Genomic DNA, 25,542 nt, shown 5'->3' with positions numbered 1-25,542 from the left:
CTCTTGCTCTCCTGAGCGCTGTTGGGGAGGCCTGCGGCTGCGCCTCTAAAGGCGCTGGCGGTTGACTCTTGTGCGGCTGCTTACTGCTCCTTGCCGTCTTCGCGGGCTTCCTGGAATCGTTGCAACGCCGCCGGCATGTCTCAGGTATAACTCGTGCCCAGCCTAGCTGCGAAGGTGCCACGGGGGGGGAGGCTGGCGCGGGGATCATCCCGCAGACACAACCCTGCAAGGTCTTTAACTTCCGGCTCTGCTGTTCTTCCTGGACCCATGCCCAGCGCACTCTTTGGACAGAGAGCCCTGTAAGCGGAACTTTCCGTGTTTGGACTCACAACACCGCTACTTAGCCTGCAACTGCTGGCAAGCTGCCCATGGGAAGGACTTCGCAGTGAAGCAGGAACTGGGGTTGGAGGCGAGGGTCCTAGGAAGACAGATAGGATGTAGTGGGTTACATGGATCAAAAGAGTAAGGGGACCGTGTGCCCCATTCGGAAGGACACGGCAGGAGTAGGGGCGCCATACAGAGTGGAGAAGCAAGGAGGCTGTGGTTGAGAGCTTGGAGGTCAGGGAAAGTAGGGGCTGAGTGTCCGGCGTGAGAAGGGGTGACCTAGAGGTCTTTCCCTCCTTCGACTGTAGACGCTTTTCTGGGACCTAGCAGTGTGGGGCGACCTTTGGCTCCTCTACCCTCCCTCCAGTCAGGCACTGGGTCAGAGGTCGGCGCTGGATGCCCTCTCTCAGGGGGAGGGGGCCAGCGGGCTCTGGTCGCTGACACCGCTGCGCTCATGCCCTGTTCCTTTCTCAGCTATTTCAGTCACGCAGTGCCAGCCCTATCCGCAAGTCAGGGCTGTCCTGGGACCCTGTTCTGGCCAGGGAGTTGGCCATGCTGCCTTTTCTGTGAAGTGTATGCCCACTGCAGGCAGTCCTAGGCTGTCTCCTTCACCTCTGTTTCCAGTACCTGATACCTAGTATAGTGAGAGAGCCCAATGCATAGTTCATCAAATGAGTGAACCGATGTGCTTCCCTCCTGGTTTTGCTGAATCTTTCTAGCCGTGCTGTTGAGTTGAGGAAAGACTGCTTTTCCTCACCTGCACTGCAAGAGGAGTGCTGCCTTTCCAGCCCCCCCATCCCCACTACTGTGCTCTATTCAGGCCTCTTCTCTCCCTCGACTGTAGGCTGAGTTTGAGAAAGCTGCTGAGGAAGTTAAGCACCTCAAGACCAAGCCAGCAGACGATGAGATGCTGTTCATCTACAGCCGCTACAAACAAGCAACTATGGGTGACATAAATACAGGTATGCTGAGGTTCATCAAATGAGTGAGGGCCGAGACTCATCAAAGCAGGCTCAGCAGCCTTGGTTGGTGCTGGAACTCTTAATCCCTGGGTGGGAACCTCACTCTCAAAACCACCCACAGCCCTACTGCCCTACTCTTAAGGCAGTTCATGGGATTCCTGAGGTTTAAGCTGGGAGAGGTTCCCCAGAGATCATGTTCCTGGATGGGGTTCACAGACCCTGCACTGTTCTTGGTTTCTTGGTGGCTCATATAGCAGTATTCAAATCCTAGTTTGGGAAGAACTTTATTCATTCCAGCATTTTCTATCTATTTGGGAGGAAGCAAAGATCCCAGCTTGGGAGAAATTTGCTCCAAGCTCTCAGATCAGTAGTAGTTCTGTTGAACCATACTGCTTCCACCCCAGATGGGCAGGATCAGTCAGAGCACTTGGCAGCTAGGCCAAGCCTGATGGCAGGAGCAGAGAAGCAGCTGGCTTCCTGCGGCAGGTCAGAAGCGTTTTTGCTGATAGCAGTTCCAGATGACCATTTGGCCCCTGTCAAAAAATCTTGGTACGGATTTTGAGGCCTTGGTTTGGACAACCATATTCTGTAATCCTGTCTTTTCTGCCTTGGACAGTTTTCATTCTGCCCATAAGTTCCTGAAACTCAGGAGTATATGGCAACAGCACGATGCAGTCTATGAAAGGATTCAGAGGTGGTGGCCATAGTAGCGTAGAAGGAGGTCACCCCGCCCCTGTTCAGGAGGGCAAGTGTAGCCCCCAATTCCACTGCAGTTGGGGTAGAAGGTGGAGCTGGTGGGCTGGCTGCTAAGGATCCTGGGCGGTGCCAAATCAAAGATTACAGGGTGGGCTTAGTTCCGAAAGGTCTTGTGGTGAAGGTGAGTTTCACCCTGGGTTTATAAACTCTGCATCTTCCTAGGGAGGCAGGAGAGATGAAATGGGGGTGACCAGAATGGCTGAGAAGCTTTTCTGACCAACGCAATTTTCACAGAGACTGGCCTCTGCCCTGCTTTCACATAAGTATAGGTAGACTGGCTTGGGAATCTCATCACTTCCTGATTAGCTCACTCTAGGGCTGCACTGTCCAATACGGTAGCCACTAGCCACATGCAGCTATCTAAATTTAAATGGCAAATACTTAAATAAAATCAACAGTCCAGTCCCCAGTCACACAAGCCGCATTCCAGGTGCTCAGCTGCCATAAGTGGCAGGTGGCCCCTGAGTTGGACAATGCAAATGTACAGCCTTTCCGTCATCACGAAAGGGCTGTTAGGATGTGCAGTTCTAGGATCCTGCTGATGATCCTGCAGGTGCAGTTTCGCTCAGGTATCCCTGGGAATGCTTCCTGGCAGGCACTTGGGGGGAGACTTGATGTTTCTCAGACACGGTGGTCCAGGCTATGGGCACTGCGATTGCTCCCCTTGGCTTTCTTCTCAGTGTGGCAGTGAACAAGGTCAGCAGGGAAGTAGTAAGTGTGTTTTCCAAGTGCAACTGATAACAGGTCTATATGGGTAAAACCATGGTATAACTTAAAGGAATCTTGCCCTCACGAACAGAATTCCCACAAAACAACAAGAAATAGGCTAACAGTTTGGTAGCAGAATGGGGCAAGGATATGAACAGACAGTTCACAGAAAAGGACACCCAGAAAACTGATAATAATGTGGGAGAGAAATTGGGTGGGAAAAGTGGGAGGAAACTTTATAGTATTCCCCTTGTGGTGTTTGAATTTTAAACCAGATGAATGGACTGTAGTACTTGTTTAAAAAAAAAAAGAAAAAAAATTAAAGTACGGTTTTTAAAAGAAATTTTGGAGTTATTTAATTTATAAGACAAGGACTCTCTAGTAATGAGAACAGTTTCCCTCCTACTTTCTCTAGATTTTAAATTTGGATTTCTGTACATGTGGGTTTCTGAAGGCAGAACCCACCGTACTAGACCCATTTAACTCCGTAGCAGAGCCTAGAAGGAATAGTGTAATAAAATATAGCTTTCATGGCAAGAAGATTGATAAAGTTCCTTATTAGAACTTGCAGCAGGTCTCATGTCTTTCCCTCTCTTGTTTAAGAACGGCCTGGAATGTTGGACCTCAAAGGCAAGGCCAAGTGGGATGCCTGGAATGAGCTGAAAGGTAATTGTTCTAATATGTTTCCCTCATTTGGGAAGCCCAGTAATGAAATACTCTTCATTAAGGAGTATAAGGGGTGAGGAGAGAGAACACAGTGGATGAGGCTGGGGAACCAGTTTGACCGGGGCCAGAATGGAAAAAAAAACTGGGCGGCCTACTTATTCTTCTAATACCATTTATGCCTTTTCCAAAAACACCATCTCTGAGTCATGGTATCATCTGGAGAGAGGAGGGGCTGGGGACCAGGCCACTAACAGACTGGGAGGTGATAAGAGTTGGCTTGGCCTTTATATGTATTTAGAATAAGGGGTGGTTTCCTGTCCAAACCTCCCTCTCCCCCACAAGGCCAGGCGGTGACCCGCTAGCCCAAGCAGCCCTCCCCGGTTCCCTTCCAGCCAGAAAGGCACCTTAAAAAAAGGAATGAACTAATGCGTGGCAAGCTGCTGGCACATCGTAGCCTTGGTGAATGGAGCTATTATGCGCTAAGCGACACCAGGCAGCTCTGACTTAATCACGTGCCACCTGCAGCCGTAAGACCCAAAAGTTGGCACTAAAGTGCCTGCCAGCTTTTGTGCCCTAGCTAGCTTGTTTCTGAATAAGCCCTCTGTCTTCCTGCAAATGAGAAACACTTGAATTCAAAAGGGGCCAGAATACAAAAAATATACTCCTAGGATTTGCAAGTAACTGGAAGAGGAATGCCCGTCTGACTGTCCATCCTTATTGGGCATTTCCATACCATTCCCAGGCCCCATGTACTTGCCCTTGCTCCAGAACACGCTCTGATTCTCAGTGAGTATCTCTCCTTCACCGTAGAATCCAGGACTCTGGGCATCACTGTCTCTGAGGGGTATCTCCAGTGTCCCCTATATTCCCCTCCGAGAGCCAGCTGCTGTGCTCAGAGTTCTCAGAACTTTTCTCATAGCTTCTCTCTGGGGAGTAGAGGGTGCCTGGCTTTGTTTTTTCCCTGGCAGCTTAACAGCTCTGGGAGATAAGAGCCCGACAGAGAAATAGGTGATAGGTCAAAGCCAACTGTGAAAGTCAGCAGGACCAGTAGTCACTGCAGCTCCCCATGTTAGGCTTGACATGACAGTAGGGGGACTCACATGGCCAGCAGGCCAGTGACAGGCCCTGGACAGCTGCACACACATTATGGGCTCAGTGTTTTATGGAGCATTGCCTGTGGACCAGGCTCCTTGAGGACTTCAAGTCAAATCCTGGCCAGGTCTGTGAGGTGTAGGTAGTAGAACCACCACCCACTTCACAGGTGAGAAATTGAGCCTCAGAGCATTAAACCAGGGCTCTAAAGTCTGCTAACTTTCTACCATGCTGCCTCTGTGACAAACACTCTTGTTGATGCCTTACAGGGACTTCCAGGGAAGATGCCATGAAAGCTTATGTCGACAAAGTAGAAGAACTAAAGAAAAAATATGGAATATAAGGGACTGGGTTTGGCTGCCAGCCACACATTTCACCTAAACTGATCTAATACCTTGTTTTTCTAATACTGTGGATGAAGTTAGTAAATGACTAGTTAACCCAGTTGCTCAAAATAGCCCAGGATATGACACTAACAGAGTAGGGGCTGAAATGGTTACTGATCCTTGCTGAGTAGTTTTTATCAATAGATCGATTAAAAGTATGTTTGTTACTTTAAGTCTTTGATAACCTGGGTTCTTGAAATAATGTACTCTGTTGCGATCTCTCTTCCTCACTTTTTCTAACAATTTCATCTGGAAGTGTTTGAGCTTACCCTTCTCACCCTCCTCTTGGAGGGTGGGCAGGCACTCCCACCTGTTGAGACCTGGCATGTGCTCCCCTCTCGTGTGGAGGAAAAGGATTATAGAAGTGGCCTTTCCCACCTCCTTCCCTCAACTCCAGCCACACTGGTCAGGCAGGCTGAGATGTCAGTTTGCAGCTACTGCCAACCCTCTGTCAGGAACATTGCTGGCCGCAAGCTCTGACGAAGGCAGGGTTGATGAGTGTCTGAGGTCCAACCAGTCCATGGTTGCAGAGCAAACCAGCAAGGGTGGAAGCCCCAGTCAGGGTGAAATGTGCATCTGCAGGGAGCATTCCCAGAGTCCGTGTGGAAGCTTGGCCACAGGCAGCTGGGCAGGCAAAAAACAAGTGGGGAAAGCGAGGGCTTAGCAGGGAGAAGGGCCATCAGGACCTAGGAAGGGCAAGGGGTTAAGGTTGCAGAGAAGAAAGGCTGGAGCTTGACTTTGGAGGATGCAGGCGGTTGCATAGTAAAAAGGAAGAAAAGGAGACAGCTGTCAGACCCTCCCTGCCCCATGTTCCCCGTCAGTCACTTCCACAGTCCTACAGGGGAAGCACTCGTATTTCCATTTTGCAGGTGAGGATGCTAAGGCCAAAAGGAATTCAGGAGAGGCTCTCTGAGGCCAGGAAGCTTAGTTCTCCCCTCCTGAGCCTGTACCCTGGTTTTAGACATAGTTCAGCCTTGCTTGACAGTGAGACCTGAGCATTACAGTGACTTGGCCAGGGCCACTCAGCTGGTAAAGAAACTCAGAACCAGCGTTCAGGTGCAGATCTCCCTGGTCCGGATACCTGCACCATCCAAGGTGGCCTCACAGGCTTGAGCAGCATTGTGATGGGAGACACAGGAGCAGCAGGGAGGACAGGCATCTGGTGGGGCTGGCGGACGGCAGGCTCACAGGCCCAGCCGCTCCGCAGCATGTGGGATCCTCCCAGATCGGGGCACGAACCCGTGTCCCCTGCATCGGCAGGCAGACTCTCAACCACTGCGCCACCAGGGAAGCCCCAAAAGTACAGAATTTGGCCGTAGGTGATGGGGAGCTGCTGGGGAGTCGACATGGTCAAAGGCATTCAGACGGTCAGTCTGACTGTATCAGTAATTATTGAGAGTAGCTAATCGTCCTGTTCCAGCCCAGGCTGCCCAAGGAAAGCTAAGCCCCACAGCTCAGATGTAGATGGTAAGGTCACCCCAAAAAAGGAGTAAGGTCAAGGTCGAAAACACAGACACGCGGCCCGGGGGAGGTGACATCCTGAATAGCAGTGTCACTTGTGCAGCGCCAGTTCCTGGGCACGGATGTGACTGAGGACATGTGAGGCAGGGAGCCCACCGTCCTCTCCCACCTGGCTTCACTCCACCCAGGCTGCCAAGACCACCCAACTCATGGGCATCTGTGAGCCCCAAGGGAGGCAATAAGGAGTCATAGCCACTCACCTGTACCCATATTTGGATCATCTTTGCTCGGTTATTGGCTGTTTCAGGAGTAAACCAAAGGACGAACAGTCTTACATAGAGGCCAAGGTATGGTGCTTGTCCAAACAGACCTGATCCAGGGTCGGGCCTAGCGCACCCACCCCGGGGTTGTGAGAAGCTCCTGGCATACAGTAGGTGCCCCGGTGTGTAGCACTTTATCAGGAGTTTCTCTCTCACCCTCCTTCAAACCAATTTTTGTCCCTGGCAACATCCCTTGCAATATCTATCAGAGTCAGGGACCTAGCGCAAGAGCAAATTATCACTCCTTTGGTAACACTGGAGAGGGTGTGGATAAGAAAAGCACCTGCCTAGTATCCTGCCCTATTTCCAGCTTGTGAAAGGCAGCCTGTGCTCAGGCTCCATGTCACTGCCTCGCTGCCAGCCAGGATCCCAGAAGAGTGGGCCTGAGCTTAAGGAAGCCCTGATAAAGATAGCACAGTCCGGCCCCCTGCAGTTAGTTACACTCCGCTAAGATTGTACTGTGATGACTCGTATCCCTTCTCCAGCGGATGCCGATTGCAGAGAAACACTGGAGTGAAAAGGCAAACCCAAGGCCCCTCTGCCCACCACTGGCTTGGCCTCTGTTGGGTGGCCGTCCTTTGCGGAGGACCTGCAGTGCCAGGCTCCCTCTCAGTCTCTTTGCTTCAGTTCTGAATGTCATCCATGGTGCCCTGAGGTGGGGACTACACCTCCTAGCTGTGTAATGGGGGTTACCGTGTCCATTATTCAAAGGAGGAAATGAAGACTCAGGTGATGAGTAGATCCAAACCCAGAGACCCCTGGCCGGGGAAGGCCTTTCTCATCCCCTTCCATCACGTTGCCTCGTGACCGCTGGCTACCCCTCCCTTTGCACCTCCTTCGTCTGTCCGATGACGGTGGTGACCCCTATCGCTGGGCCAGCGTAAGACGCTGCGGAATCCCACACCCGCTGGCAGCTCCTTCCTGAAGAGTGGCTTCGAAAAGCAGGTCACCTCTCCAAGGCTGCAGTGGGGTCCAGGCGAGCTGTACTTTTTAAGCACCTCGGGTGATTCCGAGGCTCTGCCAGGTTTAGGAGAGGCCCTCCCCACTCACTATCAAGTAGTGGTACCGGTTTCTCCGAAAGCAATGTTGGTCTGGCATTCTGAGAATATGTCACCAGTAGCCTTGGGGGCTGTGCCTGCTCTCGTAGCCTCTGCAGGAGTCTATGTACAGCCCAGGGAGGGCTCACAGGTCTGGGGAAAAAATGTGATAGGCAGTGGGGAGCAGGCAGGACACCAGTCTTCACCGCCTCCTCAGGTACACCCCGCACTTGGGTGGGACATCTTACCTCCAGTCTGACTTTGGTGACAGACGTACATGTGAATCCCACGTCAGGCTCTCAGGTGCTGAATCAGCTATCTTCTTAGAGCCACACTTCCTTCATCTGGAAAATGAGCCGATAAAATGGGTAAAGTGTCTCGCATGATGTCCGGCAAACAGCAACTTGCTAGCAGCCTGGAGGGTTTCCCTTATCCTCACCCTCAGTACTTCCCTCCCCAACTGTGTGGACAAGCCTTGGCCCGAGGACACAAACTGCTGCTCCCCTCTTAGCAGCGCTTCAGTAATTGGGGGTCAGCCATGGCCTAGGATGTCCTCCCTATTCCAAAGTAGTTCCAAGATCCAAAAGCCTGGGAACTGCTGCTATGGATCAGGGACCGGGCATTAGGGGGACATGGAAAGGCCACTGGATTGCCATCTGGGGACCTTGGCTCAGCCATTGCCCTAGTCACATGGACATAGGGCAAGTTACGTCACCTCTGTAAGCCTGTTTCTTCAATAAAATGGGGCTGAGCAGAAGGTCATGTGTCCAACGTAGACAGGAAGGAGAGCCAGAGGTGGGGAACAAGAAGGCCCCAGGGATGGCCGGCTTGACAGGAATCAGGCTGGGAAGTTGTGAGGGGGCGGTTTAAACAGCCAGATGAATAAAGGTGTGTAAAATTACATTACAGGTATTGGACGTGAAAGGATGCTCAGCATCACTAATCATTAGAGAAATGCAAATCAAAACTACAATGAGGTATCACCTCACACGGGTCAGAATGGCCATCATGAAACAGTCTACAAACAATAAATGCTGGAGAGGGTGTGGAGAAAAGGGAACCCTCTTGCACTCTTGGTGGGAATGTAAATTGATACAGCCACTATGGAGAACAGGATGGAGGTTCCTTAAAAAACTAAAAATAGAACTACCATATGACCCAGCAATCCCACTACTGGGCATATACCCTGAGAAAACCGTAATTCAAAAAGAGTCATGTACCACAGTGTTCATTGCAGCTCTATTTACAATAGCCAGGACATGGAAGCAACCTAAGTGTCCATCAACAGATGAATGGATAAAGAAGATGTGGCACATGTATACAATGGAATATTACTCAGCCATAAAAGGAAACGAAATTGAGTTATTTGTAGTGAGGTGGATGGACCTAGAGCCTGTCATACAGAGTGAAATAAGAAAGAGAAAAACAAATACCGTATGCCAACACATATATATGGAATCTACAAAAAGGAAAAAGGGTGGTCTGAAGAACCTAGGGGCAAGACGGGAATAAAGACGCAGACGTGGAGAATGGACTTGAGGACACGGGGAGGGGGAAGGGGAAGCTGGGACGAAGTGAGAGAGTGGCATGGACAGATATACACTACTAAGAGTGTGAAGTGGATAGCTGGTGGGAAGCAGCCACATAGCACAGGGAGATCAGCTCGGTGCTTTGTGACCACCTAGAGGGGTGGGATAGGGAGGGTGGGAGGGAGGGAGATGCAAGAGGGAGGAAATATGGGAACATGTGTGTATGTATAGCTGATTCACTTTGTTATAAAGCAGAAACTAACACACCATCGTAAAGCAATTATACTCGAATAAAGATGTTAAATTAAATAAATAAATAAATTACAGGTATTCGGAGTTGAGGATGAGCCCAGAGAAATAACCAGCGGAGGCAGGCTTTAAGGGGCTGTGGCTTTGCGCTGGCTCAGGGCAGGACAGCACCTCTGCCCTCAGCAGCTCCCAGGGAAGAGACGGTCAAAATGTTTCTTCCCTTATTTATTTATTTATTTGTGTGATTGCACACAACCTCTCTTTTGAAAGGGCTTGAGGTAGCTAAGAACAGACCCCCAAAATGAGCAAAGCCCCATCAGGATCCTAGGTCTAAGGATAACTCAGATGCCCTCCTTGTTCTGAAAGAGCTGTAAACCAGAAACTGCAACAGAAGTGCCCTTGGTTGCCCTCTCTGTACACCTCCAAACAGAGAATCCCCCTTGCTTCGCAACACCCACCTGCCTTGAATACAACTCAACCCTTGGAGGACCAGGAATTAGTCGACCTACAGCTTTTTTCTTATTTTGTGATTTTTTTTAATTTATTTAATTTATTTATTTTTGGCTGCGTTGGGTCTTCGTTGCTGCGCGCGGGCTTTCTCTAGTTGCGTCGAGCAGGGTCTACTCTTCGTTGCAGTGTGCGGACTTCTCATTGCGGCGGCTTCTCTTGTTGCAGAGCACAGGCTCTAGGCACACGGGCTTCAGTAGTTGTAACACGTGGGCTCAGTAGTTGTGGCTCACGAGCTCTAGAGCGCAGGCCCAGTAGTTGTGGCGCACGGGCTTAGTTGCTCTGCGGCATGTGGGATCTTCCCGGACCAGGGCTCTAACCCGTGTCCCCTGCATTGGCAGGCGGATTCTTAACCACTGCGCCATCAGGGAAGTCCCATTCCGTGATTTTTTTGATAAGTATTCTTGCTAAGTAATCAATGAACTAGTGTAAGTCTAGACTGAAAATATTTTCCTTTTTATGTAGCTGTAAAGATAGCCCCACAAAGGCTTTCCAGGGAAATCAGCGAGATATCAAAAACAGCACAGAACTCTGCACTTGGTGCAGGGTAGCCTAAGTGTGTGACTTGTAGGGCCCCAAAATGCCCTGTTAGAGTGGGTTAGATTGTGTTCCCCCAGGAGATACATCCAAGTCCTAACCCCCCCCCCCCCACACACACACACACACACACACACACACCCCAATACCTGTGGATGTGACCTTATTTGGAAAGAGGGTCTTTGCAATTGTAATTGAAACAAGGATCTCAAGACAAGATCATCCTGGATTAAGGCTGGGTCCTAGTGCAATGACTGTTGTTCTTATAAGAGGAAGGAAAGGGAAATTTGAGACCAAGACATGCACAAAGAGGAGGACAACGTGAATACGGGGACACAGGTTGGAGTTACATATCTAGGAGCCAAGGAATGCCAAGGGCTGCCGGCAACACCAGGAGACAAGAGAGAAGCGTGGAATGGGTTTTCTCTGACTCCCCAGAAGGAACCAACCCTGCCCATACCTTGCATCTGGACTTCTGGCATCCAGAATTGTGGGAGAATAAATTTCTGGTCTTTTTTAGTTACCCAGTTTATGTGATTTGTCACAGGAGCCTTAGGAAAGTGATATGCCCACTGATCCCCGTGTGGCCACTCATGGGCTGGTCTCTTACACCAGTAGCCCTTCTTTAGAAGACCCTGAATGTCTTGGTCAAGTACAAATGAGACACCATTATGTGGAGGGCTCTCTTGTGAATACTTGATTGGGCTCACCTCTGTTAGAAATCAGAGGCCTTAAAGGCATGGGAGTGAGCACAGTTCTGGTGGAAGTCACGAAAAGCTAGGGCTCAGGTTGCTGCCAAGGTGACCATACTTAGAAATCACCCACCGGCACCAGGGCATGAGCATCTGGTAGGAGATTTGCCAAAAGAAAGGGGAGACTGCAAAGTGGGAGGGGATTGGAGGGACTCATTATCTCAGCCCTTCACACAGTTTTGCCTAAGTGTGGCCCTGAGGAGCGTTGCCAGTTCACCAGGCCATATAATTTGAATCACAAAGTGGCCACGCTTATTCTTTCTGACCTTGAGTAAGTTTCTTATTTTCTCTGAGCCTCAGATTTTTTTTTTTTTTTGTCTATAAAATAGGGATAATCTATATGGTGCAGAATTGAGTGAAGATTTAATAAATGCCTAATACACAAATGAATACATGATAGCTATTATTAATCAACAAAAGAGTTTTGAATGAATAAAGAATGAATTCATCTTTTTTTTTTTTTTTTTTTTTTTTTTTTTGCGGTACGCGGGCCTCTCACTGTTGTGGCCTCTCCCATTGCGGAGCACAGGCTCCGGACACGCAGGTTCAGTGGCCGGGCCCAGCCGCTCCGCGGCATGTGGGATCTTCCAGGACAGGGGCATGAACCCGCGTCCCCTGCATCGGCAGGCGGACTCTCAACCACTGCGCCACCAGGGAAGCCCATGAATTAATCTTTTTATGGTTTTAAGGTCTGAGAGGTTCTGGTTGAGGTAGCCAAGACTCTTCCCCAATATTAAACTGTATATCCTTTGTGCTCATGTGTGCTTGGACCAGCACCCCTGCTTTTGAGGTATAATTCCCCCTCCCCTATTCCTGGGGAATTAGCCCATCAAGGTCCTAAAGTATAGGAGGGATCATTTTTCCTGAAGGTCCCAGCATGAAAATCCTAGAGAAGAATGATTGTCTGGGTCTTTTGACCCTCTTTGAATGATCTCATGGCCAGCGGCATAGAACACCTTAAGTGGCCAGGCCTCAGTGGAAAGTTTGCCCATCCTCCAAAATCTCTAATTGTAGGGACATGATAAGCGGGAGCTGCTTGCTGCCATCTTTCCCAGAAGCATGGAAGAAGCTGTTTGCCATAGCAAAGAATGATGTCAATAAAACCTCTCACCTGAGATTTTATTTGGACACTTTATCTGTTGCTGTATAACAAGCCACCCCCCAAATTAGTGGCTTAAAATAACAACTATAATTTCATTATCATTTTCTTGGTTCTGGGCTTGACTAGGCTCAGTTGAGTGGCTCTTGTTCAGGATGGCTCATGTGGTTGCAGCTAGATGGTGGTGGGGATGAGGTCACCTCAGAGCTTCCTCACTCACATGTCTAGTGGTTAATGCTGGCTGTCAGCCAGAGCACCTACACACAGTTCTCCATATGGCTTGGGCTTCCTCACAGCATGGTGGCTGAGCTCCCAGAGTGAGTGTGCCAAGGGACCCAGGTAGAATCTGTACTGCCTTTTATAACCTAGCCTCAAAAGTCACATGGTATCACCTCTGCCATAGTCGTAGCCCACCCAAATTCAAGGAGGAAGAACACAGACCCCATTCTTGATGTGAAGAGTATCATAATCACAATGTAGGAAAGGCCTGTGGGATGGGAGACACTGTGGCAGCTATTCTGGGTTAGACATAACCTGCCAAGAGATTTATGGGCATATTGCATGTGGCCTCCACCAAACGGTCCTTTCCAGATAACTGAACCACTACATCCTCTTTTTGCTTAAGCTAGTTTGACATGGGCTTCTGTCACTTCCTGGCTACAATATAACGCACATCTCACAGGGCTACTCTAAGGATTAGATGATTGATAATGCTTGCAAAACTCACAGCACAATGCAAACTATAGGAGCTCCGTAAGTGGAAGTTCCCTTCCCCCCTGATCCTTCCCTTCCAGTGACTCCTCATTTCCCCTGTGGCTAGTGAGAATTTGCAACTAATGCCATCTATGTTGCAAGACAGCAGTAGCGGTAACCTTTACCACCATGAACAGTTCATATCACGTGCTTACAACTACAGTCAGGAATTTTGTAGTACATTTGCTCCAGCCCAATACAGACAGAACTCTGCTCTTAAGCTGTAATCTTTGTTCCTTCTACCCACCGATTTAACATTTCCATCAATATGATCCCAAGCTGGAACCTTCACTGACTTCATATTATAAGCAAAAGATTTTGCAAATTGATTTTTTTACGAGTTTATAAACAAGCCTTTTAAGATACAGTTTCTTTACATTATATCCCAAATCCCTAGACAGACATCACTTTCATACCCCAGTCCCAGACTATGCTGCTTTTAAAAAAAAATTTTCTCTGATTTGAAAAACAATGTGCATGCATTGCAGAAAACTTGGGAAATACCGGAAATATGAAAAAGAGAACAAGTTACTTCTCATAATCGTATAGCATATAATGGGAATCACACTGTATATAAAATTCTGTAACCTGATTTTTCTCCTCTAAAAGCATATCGTGAAAAATGTTTGCATAATATTTGCATTACATTGTTGGACTATAATTTAATTAGTACCCTGATGGACAATATCCAATTTTGCTATTATTATAATACTTTGTTAAACAATTTTATATCCAGGTCTTTGAAAACATGTTGATTCTTCACCCTTAGAATGTAATTTATTGATTCAAAATGTATGATCTTTTATACATATTTTTAAATTATTTCCATAAAAAGTTCTTACTGGTAATGTACAAAAGTGCTCGTTCACTATCACATCCTTGCCAGCACTGAGTATTATCACTTAAAAGTCATTTTGTTTTTACAATTTGGCAGGTAAAAAATGGTGTTTTGCAGTTTGAGACTCCCTTGAAAGTGAGAGGGTTTGATGTCTTCTCCAGGTTCCTACCTCTAGTGGCCTCTGCTCCTCCAGACTCTCCCTCCCTCTGTCTCAATCTCTCTGTCATCTTTCGCACAGTTTCAGCTCGTTTGTTTGGAGCAGACGTTTCTTTCTCAGTTCCAGCTCTTCTCTCCGAAGTCTCAATCTGCCTGGGAGCATAAGGCCAGATGTTTTCCATTAACCGAGGTCACGTGTGTTAAATGGTTAACCAGGAAGCCCCTGGAGGCGGCAGGAGTTCCCAGTTGGACTGCACCCAGGAAAACCGCGTGGGGCGGAGGCACATCCCCTAGGCTGCGCTGGCCGGATGCCACAGGCAGGGGGACGTCAAACGCCTAGCCTTTCCTGGAGTCTCTGCGGGCTGAATGTGAGGACGCAATCCTCCTGCACCACGCAAACAGTCAAGACGCACGTGCTTGCACAGGATCCTGAGCTCTTGGATGGGCGGAAGGAATGGTGTTCCTGGCTGGGAGGGAGGAAGCCGCTTTCCTGCAGGGGTGGCCCCAGGCCAGAACAGAGGGACACACAGATTGAGGGAGGGTCTGCAGAAGCAGGTGATGCAGAGCAGGAAAAACTGGCCTTTTAGCCACACCGAACTTTGAAGGACTTTTTAAGGACTTTCAACTTATTTCTGTCCATTTAGTTATGAAACGTTACAAACCTACAGAAAAGTGAAGACTCTTTTTTTTTTTACAGTGATCACCCGAGTATCCCCTAACTCCATTTTTACCACAGCATTTTACTCTAGTTGTTTTATCATATAGCAATCCATCCACTACTGTATCCAGCGACCTGAATGATTTATTGGATGCAGTTCAAAGTAAGTTGCAGACGTTAGTATGCTTCTCCCTGAATACTTAAGCATATATATTATGAAGTAGAGTTCAACATTTGCTTACAGTTTTTTTATTTCTTTGGGGTAAAATTTATTCACAAAAAATGCAAAAATCTTAAATGTACCAACTGATAAGTTTTAACAAGTGCATGTACCTGTACAACCCAGATCCCTATGAAAATATAGAACACAACCGTCGATCCAGGAAGTTCCTTCATGTCCCTTCCCAGCCACTATCTGTCATCATGCTCTCAGAGGCAAACATTGCTCTCATTTTTTTCTACCATAAATTAGTTTTGCCTGTTCTGCAACTTCATATGGGTGAAATCATACATTTGTATCCTTTGTGGGAGGCTTCTTTCACTCCATCTAAGGATACTTTATTACGTACGAGAAAACTATCAAACTATAGGGCCAGCCAGAAACCCAGTTTTTATTTGAGACGAGGGAAAAACTTTTTGTTAAATAGAATTTCATTTAAAACCACAGTGGGAAACACCATTAAGAGAGTACAAAGACAAGCCACAGAGTGGGAAAATATGCTTGCTATATGTCTATCCTACAAAATACCTATATCCAGAATATATAAAGAATTCCTACAGATCAATAACAAAAAGACAGATAACCCAATGGAAAAATGAATAAAAGACTTGAACTTCTCAAGGAGGCTATCCAAGTAGCCAAAAAACACATGAAAAGTTGCTCAGTCTCACTAGTCATCAGGGAAATGTAAAACCATGATGTGAGACAAGTACACAGCCAACAGAATGGCAAAAAGGAGAAAGAAAAAAAAAATCAAGAGTTGGCAAGGATGTAGAGCAACCAGAACTCTCATCAGCACAAATATTTCAGCTCAAATATTTTTTTTTACAACTGTGTGGCAATACCTACTAAAGCTAAACATGCATAACCCTATGGCCCAGTAATTCAATTCCTGGGTATACACACAAGTGAGATGCATACACACGTTCACAAAAAGACATGTACAAAAACGTTCATAACAATATTCACAATAGCCAAAACCTGGAAACAACCCAAATGCCCATCAACAGGAGTATAGATAAATAATGTTCACACAGTGGCATAATAACTGGACAAACTACAGCCTCATGCAACAATATGGACAAATCTCATAATATTACAGTGAGTGAAAAAAAGACAAAAGATAGCATAGATATCAAACTGCTTAACCAAATATTAGCAAATCAAATCCAGTGATATATAAAAAGGATAAAGTGAGATTTATTTCAGCAATACAAGTTTGGCCTAACATTCAGAAACTAATGGCTTTAATTCATACCAAAAGACTAAAGAAACAAAATATGATTACTTCAAAAGATGGAGGAAAAGCACTTGACAAACATCATCTCCCCGTTCATGACAGAAACGCTCAACAAACTAAGATCACAAGGAACCTTTTTCAACTTGATGAAGCGTATAAACAATACAACTACAGCTAACATCATACCTAATGGTGAAAGACTGAATGCTTTCCCTCTAAGATTAGGGACAAGTACAAATGACCACTCTCACTTCTATTCAACTGTGTACTGGAGGGTCTAACAAGGCACTGTGGTAAGAAAAAGAAATATCTAGGTTGGAAAGAAAGAAGTAAACCTATCTTTATTCAGAGATAATATGATTACATCGAAAGAAAAACTCAAGGAGTCTACAAAAAAGCTGCAACTAATAACAGAGTTTAGCAATATCACAGGATGCAAGAGCTACTCTTCTACTAACTTTCAATTTATCAGATATGTGTTTTGAAAATATTTTCCGCCAGTTTGTGGCTTGTCTTTTCATTCTCTTCACAGTGTCTCTCAGAAAGCAGAAGTTTTAAATTTTCTTTCATGGATCATGCTTTTGGTATTTTATCTGAAAAGTCATCACCAAATCTAAGATCTCCTAGATTTTGTCTTATGTTATCTTCTAGGAGTTTTATAATTTTGTATTTTACATTTAAGTCTATGACCCATTTTGAGTTAATTTTTGTGAAACATGTAAGGTTAATGTCTAGAATAATTTTTTATTACAAGTGGATATGCAGTAATTCCAACACCATTTGTTGAAAAGACTACCCTTTGCTCCTTTGTCAAAGATCAATTGACTGTTTTCTGTTCCACTATTCTCCTTGTCTATTCTAGTACCTAATACTACACTGTCTTGATGACTGTAGCTTTATTAGTCCACTGATACTTGACAATGGTTCCAAAATGATTCAGTGGGGAACGGGATAGACTTTTTGACAGATGGAGCTAAAACAACTGTAATCCATACGGAAAAAAAATTAAAGCTGTCCCTTTTTTCATACCGTATATAAAAAATTAACTCAAAATGGATCATAGACCTAAATATACAAGGTAAAACTATAAAACTACTAGAGGAAAACATAAGAAAATATTTGAAACCTTGGGGTAAGCAAAGATTTCTTAGATAGGACACAGAAAAACACAAAGCACAAACCATAAAGAAAAAAATTGATAAATTGCATTTCATCATAAAACATTTACTCTTCAAAGATGTAATTAAGAAAATGAAAATGAAAGGGCAAGGCCAAACTGGGGGAAAGATATTAGCAATACATTTACCTGACAAAGAAATTGTGTCTAGAATACATAAAGAGTTCTTACAACTCAATAATAAAAAGAAGATAAAGAATCCAATTTCTAAAAATTGGTAAGAGATTCTAAGTCACGTCAAAAAAGGAGGTATACAAAGGGTAATAAGCCCAAGGGAAGATACTTAGCATCATTAGTCATCAGGGAGATGCAAGTTAAAACCACAGTGAGATACCATTACATATACACTAAAATGTCTCAGATTAAAAAGACTGACACTACTAAGTGTTGAAGAAGATGTGGAGCAACTATATATTGCTAATGGGAATGTAAAATGGTGTAAAATGGTACCACTTCCCAGTTTGGTAGTTTCTTATGAAGTTAAACAGACCTTTACCCTATGACCGAGCAATTCCTCTCTTTAGTGTTGACGAAAGACAAATGAAAACACATGTCCACTCAAAACCTAATACCCAAATGTTCATAGCAACTTTATTCTCAATGGCCAAGAAACAATTCCAATATCCATACAGGAGAATGGAAAAGAAAATTGTTGTGTACTCATACAACGGAATTACTACTCAGCAGTAACATGGAACTACTGAGACACGAATGGATATCCAAAACATTAGCCTGAGTGAAAGAAGTCAGACACAAGAGTACATTGTTTTATATTTCACTTACATGAAACTCTAGAAAAGACAAATCTAATCTACAGTGTCAAAAACCAGATCAGTGATTGCCTGGGGCCAGAATGGAAGTGCAGAATTGTTTGAGAAGGAATACAAGGGAATTCTTTTGAGTGATATAAATGTCTTCTATCTTGATTGTGGCGGTCTACATGAATATATAAATTTATCAAAACTCATCAAAATGTATACTTAAAATGAGTGCATTTTATTGTATTCAATTATACCTCAATAAAATTAATGTTTTTTAAAGTAACAAAAAAAGCACCATTAGAGACACAAATTAAGTTGTATTTTAATTACACCTTACATTTTAAGTCTAATAAAATTTGGATACACTTCCAGTCTTGCCAGAGAAAGAAAGTCTGTCACATATGTGAAAACTATACTAGAAACAAGTACTATAGAAGAGAGATGTCTCGGGAAAACAATTAAGTTCATGTCTAGCAATGAAAATAATAGGTAATTCAAAGGCAGAGGTCCTGGAGTGCCAGGAAGTTATCCTGGAGAAGGCAGAATTTGAGGCAGACATCACAGGCAGTAGAATTTGTGTGAGAGGCAGAAGGCATTGCAGGTGGAGAAACCCCAAGTCTAAAGCTGTGCAGGTGACAGTGGCCATGAAATATCTGTGTAGGAGAAGACTGGGCTGTCACATGTAGGCCTGACAGCCCAGGGCCCTGGAAGGAGGATGGGGACCTACCCACAATTGTGTAGGAAGACAGAACAGGGCTGGAGACAGTCCAGAGAGAGCCAGCTATGGTTCTCAGAGGGATATGCAGAGATGGCATAATTGCTCCCTGGATGGAGTGGGCCCAGGTCTGGAAGAAGGAAGGCCTGAGGGCCTGATGAGCAGAGTGTGAAGCCCCCAGGGAGTCAGCCCTAGGGCAGAGTGCTTAAAGTATGGGACTCACTTCAGTGCCAGCAGGCCTGGATTCAAATCCTGGCTCTGCCACTTATTACTAACCTCTCTGAGACGCCATTTACTCATCTGGAAGGGGGGTTGTTACGAGGACTGGATGAAATCAAATGTATTCAGATGCATAAAGCGCCTGGCACCCAGCATCTACTCAGTAAGTACAGCAGTTTTTATTGTGAGGAGGGAACAAAGACTTAGTGTACAAATTCCAGAAGATGAGGTCAAGAAGTCCCTGCCTATTATATACGTATAGCCAAACCCCTTCACTGAGTTCCTATGATATCCTGCAAGTATGTCTCTTGGCAGACTGATCACATTCACGGAATTTAAATGATCTGCTTATGTGTCTGTGGTCCCCACCACCTACCAGACAATGGAATTGGAGCTGTACTGGATACACAGTAGACATTCAGGGCCTACTGAGAGACTGAACCTTAGTAGGAAGCACAGACCTTTGTAGGAAGCCAAGGGAAGAACTCTGATGGTGCCGTCACTGTAGGGGTCCCAGCAAGCTTACACAGGTCCTGTTGCCTAGCTCACTGTACAGCCTCTTCTTGTGGGGGCTGGAAAGAGCACTGTGAGAGCAGACTTCTGCTGAATCCTGAGCTTTTTATGCAGAGCTCAATCCTGGACCCCACTGCCTGCCTCTTGCCACCTGCCTGGTGGGACCTGAGGGGTGTCTGCTTCTCTGGCTTACCTCCTGGTACTTCTCCCCTCCCCCAACAACTACAGATCCAGTTGACCTCAGGCTGTGGCACTGTTGTGCGTTCTTGAAAGAAGCTGTTCCCTCCTTTCCCCCAACTGGTAACTCCTTCCTCTATCCCACCCACGCCCATGGATACAATTCTATCCTGGGACTCTGGGTGCTGTATTACAATTATTTGTTAACACAACTACCTGCTCCCTCCTGGTGAGGTCCTTGAAGACAGGGAATGTGTCTTCTCCATCTCTGTATCCTCAGAGCTTAGCCACATAAATCCTCAATAAATATTTGTTAAATGGTTGGGTGGCTGGATGTCAAAATTCCATCTACTTCTTGCCGTACTCCACCTTACCCCCTTCAAAGATATTTCACAATAAATTATATTAATAAATCTTCATTGCAATCCACCATTACCATAATTACAATAATGTTTTTTTGCTATAAGAGCTACACCAAAAATCTCAGACACTCTTACAATAGAATTTAATTGTTCACTCATGGGAAGCCCAAAACCGATTTCCCACTCAGTGGATGGCTCTTTCCAGGGCCCTGGCTCTGCCTTCCCCTACAGCCTTGGAGTTCTCTGTATTCAGCCTGCAGACTGGGAAAGAAAGTGGAGGTTTTTACGGGCCAGGTCTGGAACTGACATGTATCACTTGTGCTGATAGCACACTGGCTAGGATTCAGTCACATGGCAGCACCCAGACTGTAAGGGAACCAGGAAATGTGGTCTGGTTGTGTGTGCCCGAGAGAAGAGGAAATGGATTTGCTTGGTAGCCCGCCAGTCTCTGTCACACATGAATGAATGGGAATTCATTATTTTACCAATTGAAAAATGAGGGAGTTTAGATTCAGCTCTGCCCTTTACGTGGGTAGACTATTTTAATATCAGAAGGGCTTTTATGATTAGAGAGGAATAATTCCTACCACTTGTATGGAAATGAATGCAGCCTTTATTAAACACAACACAATTTTAATAAACCACATTTAGAGAACAGTTTTTCATAAATATTTGAACACTGATTACAGACTTAATTCAATAAATTTCCTCAACAAGTTAAACTAAAATTAGAGTCTTATCACGACTGATTATTTGAAGCTTCACATACTCTCGTTCAAGAGTCAGCAAATTATGGTTCACCGTCTGCTTTTGTAAATAAAGTTTTATCAGCCCCCAGCCGTGCCCTTCATTCAGAGGTTGTCTATGGCTGCTTTTGCACTACAACAGCAGAGCTGAGTAGCTGCAGAAGAGTCCACATGGCCTGCAAAGCCTAAAATATTAAGTATCTGGCCCTTTAAGAAAAAGATGTAGACTGAAAGAAAATATCCACAAATACACCATGGGATACATCTTATAATCATCACCCTTTTAGCTGTTTTTTACCTTTGTGGGATTATGGTGGGGTTTATTCTGATAACTTCTAGGAATACAGTAAAAAGACCTGAAAAGGAAGGAGAAGGGAAGGAAGGGGAGGGAGAGGAGGAAGCATATGCTTGCTTTATGGGGACTCTTTTTTTTTTTTTTTTTTTTGTGGTACGTGGGCCTCTCACTGTTGTGGCCCCTCCCGTTGCGGAGCACAGGCTCCGGACGCGCAGGCTCAGCGGCCATGGCTCACGGGCCCAGCCGCTCTGCGGCAGGTGGGATCCTCCCGGACCGGGGCACGAACCAGCGTCCCCTGCATCGGCAGGCGGACTTCAACCACTGCGCCACCAGGGAAGCCCTGGGGACTCATTTTTAATTAACTAGGACAACTAGAGGTTTTATCTCCCAGAACTCAGGAAATGCAGTCTAGGCAGTTCTCTTCTTTTAGAGTCTTGCCTAATCCATCATCTTGCAGCACACTCCCGGGCTCTTTCTACTTTGTGACTTTGTGTGGCCATCAGTGCTGCTAGGTCCTTGCTACTCTCCCTGCTCATCTCTCCCTTGCTCACATTGCCTGTGCTCACTTGTTTCCACTTGCAAACACAGAGAATATGTTGGACGGATGCAGTTTTATAAACAGAGCCTCAAGAAATAAGAGATCCATACATTATCAACACCGTCCGTATTATTGAAGTTTATTTAAAATACTATCTTTTTGTACACATTACATAAAGTTTTCCCTTTCTAGGTAGCATTATAGTCTCATGTCTTTTTACACTAAAATTGCTCTTAACAACTACAACTATCCTGCTGTTTGAGGCCAACAGCAAGATACACCAGGCCCCTCCTCACCTTTTGCTACTCCCTGGACATGGAATCAGTTACCTTCTAGCGGAGTCCTGACTCCCTTTAATGTAGAATTATATTAGAATACAAAACCTGGGTACTTAGAATTAGGCAAAATAATAGTAATCTTCTGCTGTCATTTTTGAAGTTATAGACCCGGAGAAGAAATGTCTTTTGAACGTGTCATTGCTCACCTTTCAAAATGATTCTTTTTTTAATGCTAGGAAGACAGCAATCTTGAAAACTTGACTTCACAGAGACAAAAAGTTTTTCTGATTTCCAAAAGCTTCCCACTACTTATCAAAAGCAAAGCCTGGGGGGCTGAGAACAGACTGTTGGTTAACTACAATATAAAGAGGATGCAGAATTTGACCTAAGGGGTGTTTTCACTCCAGGAGAGGGAGAGAAGGACAGGAGGTGATCCCGGAGGGTCTTCTCTTACCCCTCCCTCCTCTAGCTGAATATGGAGGGAGGGGACCAAGTCCCATAAGAGTAAACTACCCCAGGGCTTCCCTGGAGGCGCAGTGGTTGGGAGTCCGCCTGCCGATGCAGGGAAGGCGGGTTCGTGCCCCGGTCCGGGAGGATCCCACATCCTGCGGAGCGGCTGGGCCCGTGAGCCATGGCCGCTGAGCCTGCGCGTCCGGAGCCTGCGCTCCGCGGCGGGAGAGGCCGCAACGGTGAGAGGCCCGCGTACCGCAAAAAAAAAAAAAAGAGTCCCCATAAAGCAAGCATATGCTTCCTCCGCTCCCACCCCTTCCTTCTCCCCTTCCCCTATTACTCAGTTCCTACCCTCAGCGGACCGGAGGCAGAACAAGAAGAGGCACACGCACATTTGGAGGGACCCCTGCCTCGCCCGCCCAGTGCTTTTTCTTGTAGCCTCCCTGCTGAACCGGCCCTTTGCGAGGCTGGCGGCTCCGCTAGGGGCGGGGCAGGGGGAGGGGCGGGGCGAGCTCGCGCTGTACTTTGGATCCTTGGCCTCTAGAGGGCGCGCTGAAGCCTCGACTCGCCAGCCTCATTGAAACCCGTGAACCACGTCCCCGCCTCGGAAGCATATTCCTCCTCCTTGGAAGCTCATGTCAGTTTCACGAAAGCTTTGTGTCAGGCCTTTCTTTTGTAGGCTGTGTTGCAATGAGGTAGGGTTTTTTTCCCTCTTCTAAAAGTGAGTTATTATAATTTGAATGTGATTTCTAAATATGTGCCATTTCACCCTGGAGATTTTCATACCCCTACACACAAAGACGTGTGAGCACCACTGCCTTTGAAAGTGACTCTGGAAGGTCTGTCTCCCCACGTGGCCGTACTTTGGGACATCCTGGGACAGCACCATTCATTTCAAAACCGAAATCTGCTCAGAGCCTCTCACCTGTGAGCTTCTCCTCCAGGATGGGAGCAGAACCCGCCTTTGCAGACACTCCCTCCTTGTCTCTATTTTCTGGATTTCCCCCCTTCCTTTCAGCTCCTCTCCAGAAATACTTAGGTTTAATGTCTAGGAATATTTGCCTTTCGAAAAAGAACAGAATGTTCTGGCCTATTTCAAAATTGGTACTCCACCCCTACCACCCGGCTTCTGCTGAAAGTGGAGCACATTTTCTCTAATTTTCAGTGTGAAAACTTGGTAGGGATGAACTCTGTAGGTTAGACGCACAAAAGTGGGGGACTCCTCCTATGAGTGAGTACTCAATCCAAGTTTTTAACTCTCAGACTTGCCCACAATGAGCCTCTAGCAACTTGCAGATTGCAGTTTAAATTTTCCTACCCTGGTTCCTGTGGAGGTTTCTCCTTGTGAGTTTCTGCTCTGTAAATGAAATTCTTTGTATCCACCTATCTGTCTCTCCCATTTTGAAGGCAGCAGTTTGCCCTGTGACCTCAATTCTCTTATGGATCTAAGAAGAGTTATTTTCAGTTTGCTCAGTTTTTTACTTGTTATATGGGGTGACAGCTTCTATACTTTTCACATGCTGAACCAGAAATCAAAAGTCTGCATGTGTTCTTTTTTATTTCTTTATTTTCCTGTAAAACTTTGCTTTTTTCGATTAATATTGATAAAATAATCTTTCTTCATTTTGTTAATTCCTCATTATTTCTTTAAACTTTTATTAATATCTACCTTATTTGAAGTGATTTGAACCTTCTAATTCACTTTGGTTTATGTTTCACTCCTTTTAGCTTAGAAAGTTGAACATTTAATTCATTTATTTTTACACAATTTTGTTTTCTACTAATTTTTTAAAACCTACTACTTTGGTCTCATATAATTTTATCACTTACCATTTTTCTTGATGATAGTGACAATAATTATTAATGCCATTTTGTTTTCAGTTTACCCTAGTTGTTACATATTTATATATAGCTTTTGCTTTAATCACATTCTAAGTGATTAAACTTTTTTATACTTTAGTATTACTTTTACTATCTGACTACTTTTATTTTGATTCTATTGTGATAGGAAACTGTGGTCTCTTCGATAAATAAATTTTACAACTACCTGAGATTTTTCCATGGCCAACTACAGATATTTGAAAGATGTTTCATAGGTGTGTTAAAGTGGAATAATAAGTCTTTGCTTTAAGAAGCTTCCGTGACAGATGTAATGAAGTTCCACATGTGTTACGGTGTCTGAGACCAAAAAACAAAAATTCAGGAGGCTTAATACATAAAAGGCTTATTATTATCTTTCAGTTGCTCTGGGTGGTTGACCCTCTAGGTGTGTTGACTACCACGGGTTACTCAGGAATGCAGTTACTCCCATCCCACAACTGGGACTCTCTGATCATGATTGCAAAGGAAGAGAGAGAAAGCAGGTCACACATTGGCTCTAACATGATTGGCCCAGAAGTGAGGCATCAATTCTACTCTTACCCTATTAGGCAGAATTTGTCATATGGACTTGCCTTGATGAAAGGGGCCTGGGAGATGAGGGGAGAACACATGATTATATAAGGTACAGCTAAAAAACATCAGAGAAAGACTGTTATTCTAATATGGAGTGATCTCCACTGTATGTGGAAAATATGATATAGCCTGCTTTTTGGTGTAGAAATGGGAAATAAAATCAAAAAGAATATAAGGGCTTCCCTGGTGGCGCAGTGGTTGAGAGTCTGCCTGCTAATGCAGGGGACACGGGTTCGAGACCTGGTCTGGGAGAATCCCACATGCCGCGGAGCAACGAGACCCATGAGCCACAACTACTGAGCCTGCGCATCTGGAGCCTGTGCTCCGCAACAAGAGAGGCTGCAATAGTGAGAGGCCCGCGCACTGCGATGAAGAGTGGCCCCTGCTTGCCACAACTAGAGAAAGCCCTCATACAGAAACGAAGACCCAACACAGCCAAAATAAATTAATTAATAAACTCCTACCCCCAACATCTAAAAAAAAAAAGAATACAAGTGTCTACCTATCGGCCACAGGGAAGAGATAATGCAGAACTGTAGAAACTCTCTGAGTGTATATTTTAATATAATCTTGACTGCTGAGATTCACAAATATTTTATATGTGCAT

The 25,542-nt window shown here is 45.5% G+C and overlaps 1 protein-coding gene across 1 annotated transcript; it reads left to right on the top strand.

Annotated features, from left to right (window-relative positions):
• The first annotated feature begins 5 nt into the window (after positions 1–5).
• On the top strand, positions 6–5,067 carry DBI (diazepam binding inhibitor, acyl-CoA binding protein). Its single transcript, XM_065880300.1, has 4 exons — positions 6–144; positions 1,169–1,286; positions 3,354–3,416; positions 4,778–5,067. Exons 1-4 carry the CDS (start codon positions 136–138, stop codon positions 4,849–4,851), a joined length of 264 nt encoding a protein of 87 aa, XP_065736372.1. The 5' UTR covers positions 6–135; the 3' UTR covers positions 4,852–5,067.
• The last annotated feature ends 20,475 nt before the right edge of the window (positions 5,068–25,542 follow it).

Source organism: Phocoena phocoena, chromosome 7 (assembly GCF_963924675.1).
Source record: "Phocoena phocoena chromosome 7, mPhoPho1.1, whole genome shotgun sequence".
Taxonomy (NCBI): domain Eukaryota; kingdom Metazoa; phylum Chordata; class Mammalia; order Artiodactyla; family Phocoenidae; genus Phocoena; species Phocoena phocoena.
This window is presented reverse-complemented; position numbering and strand designations above follow the sequence as displayed.

Excerpts from the sequence above, each read along its gene's own strand:
- DBI (XM_065880300.1), top strand. Across the intron at positions 1,287-3,353 it reads TATGGGTGACATAAATACAG|AACGGCCTGGAATGTTGGAC; the intron begins GTATGCTGAGGT and ends CTCTTGTTTAAG. Across the intron at positions 3,417-4,777 it reads TGCCTGGAATGAGCTGAAAG|GGACTTCCAGGGAAGATGCC; the intron begins GTAATTGTTCTA and ends GATGCCTTACAG.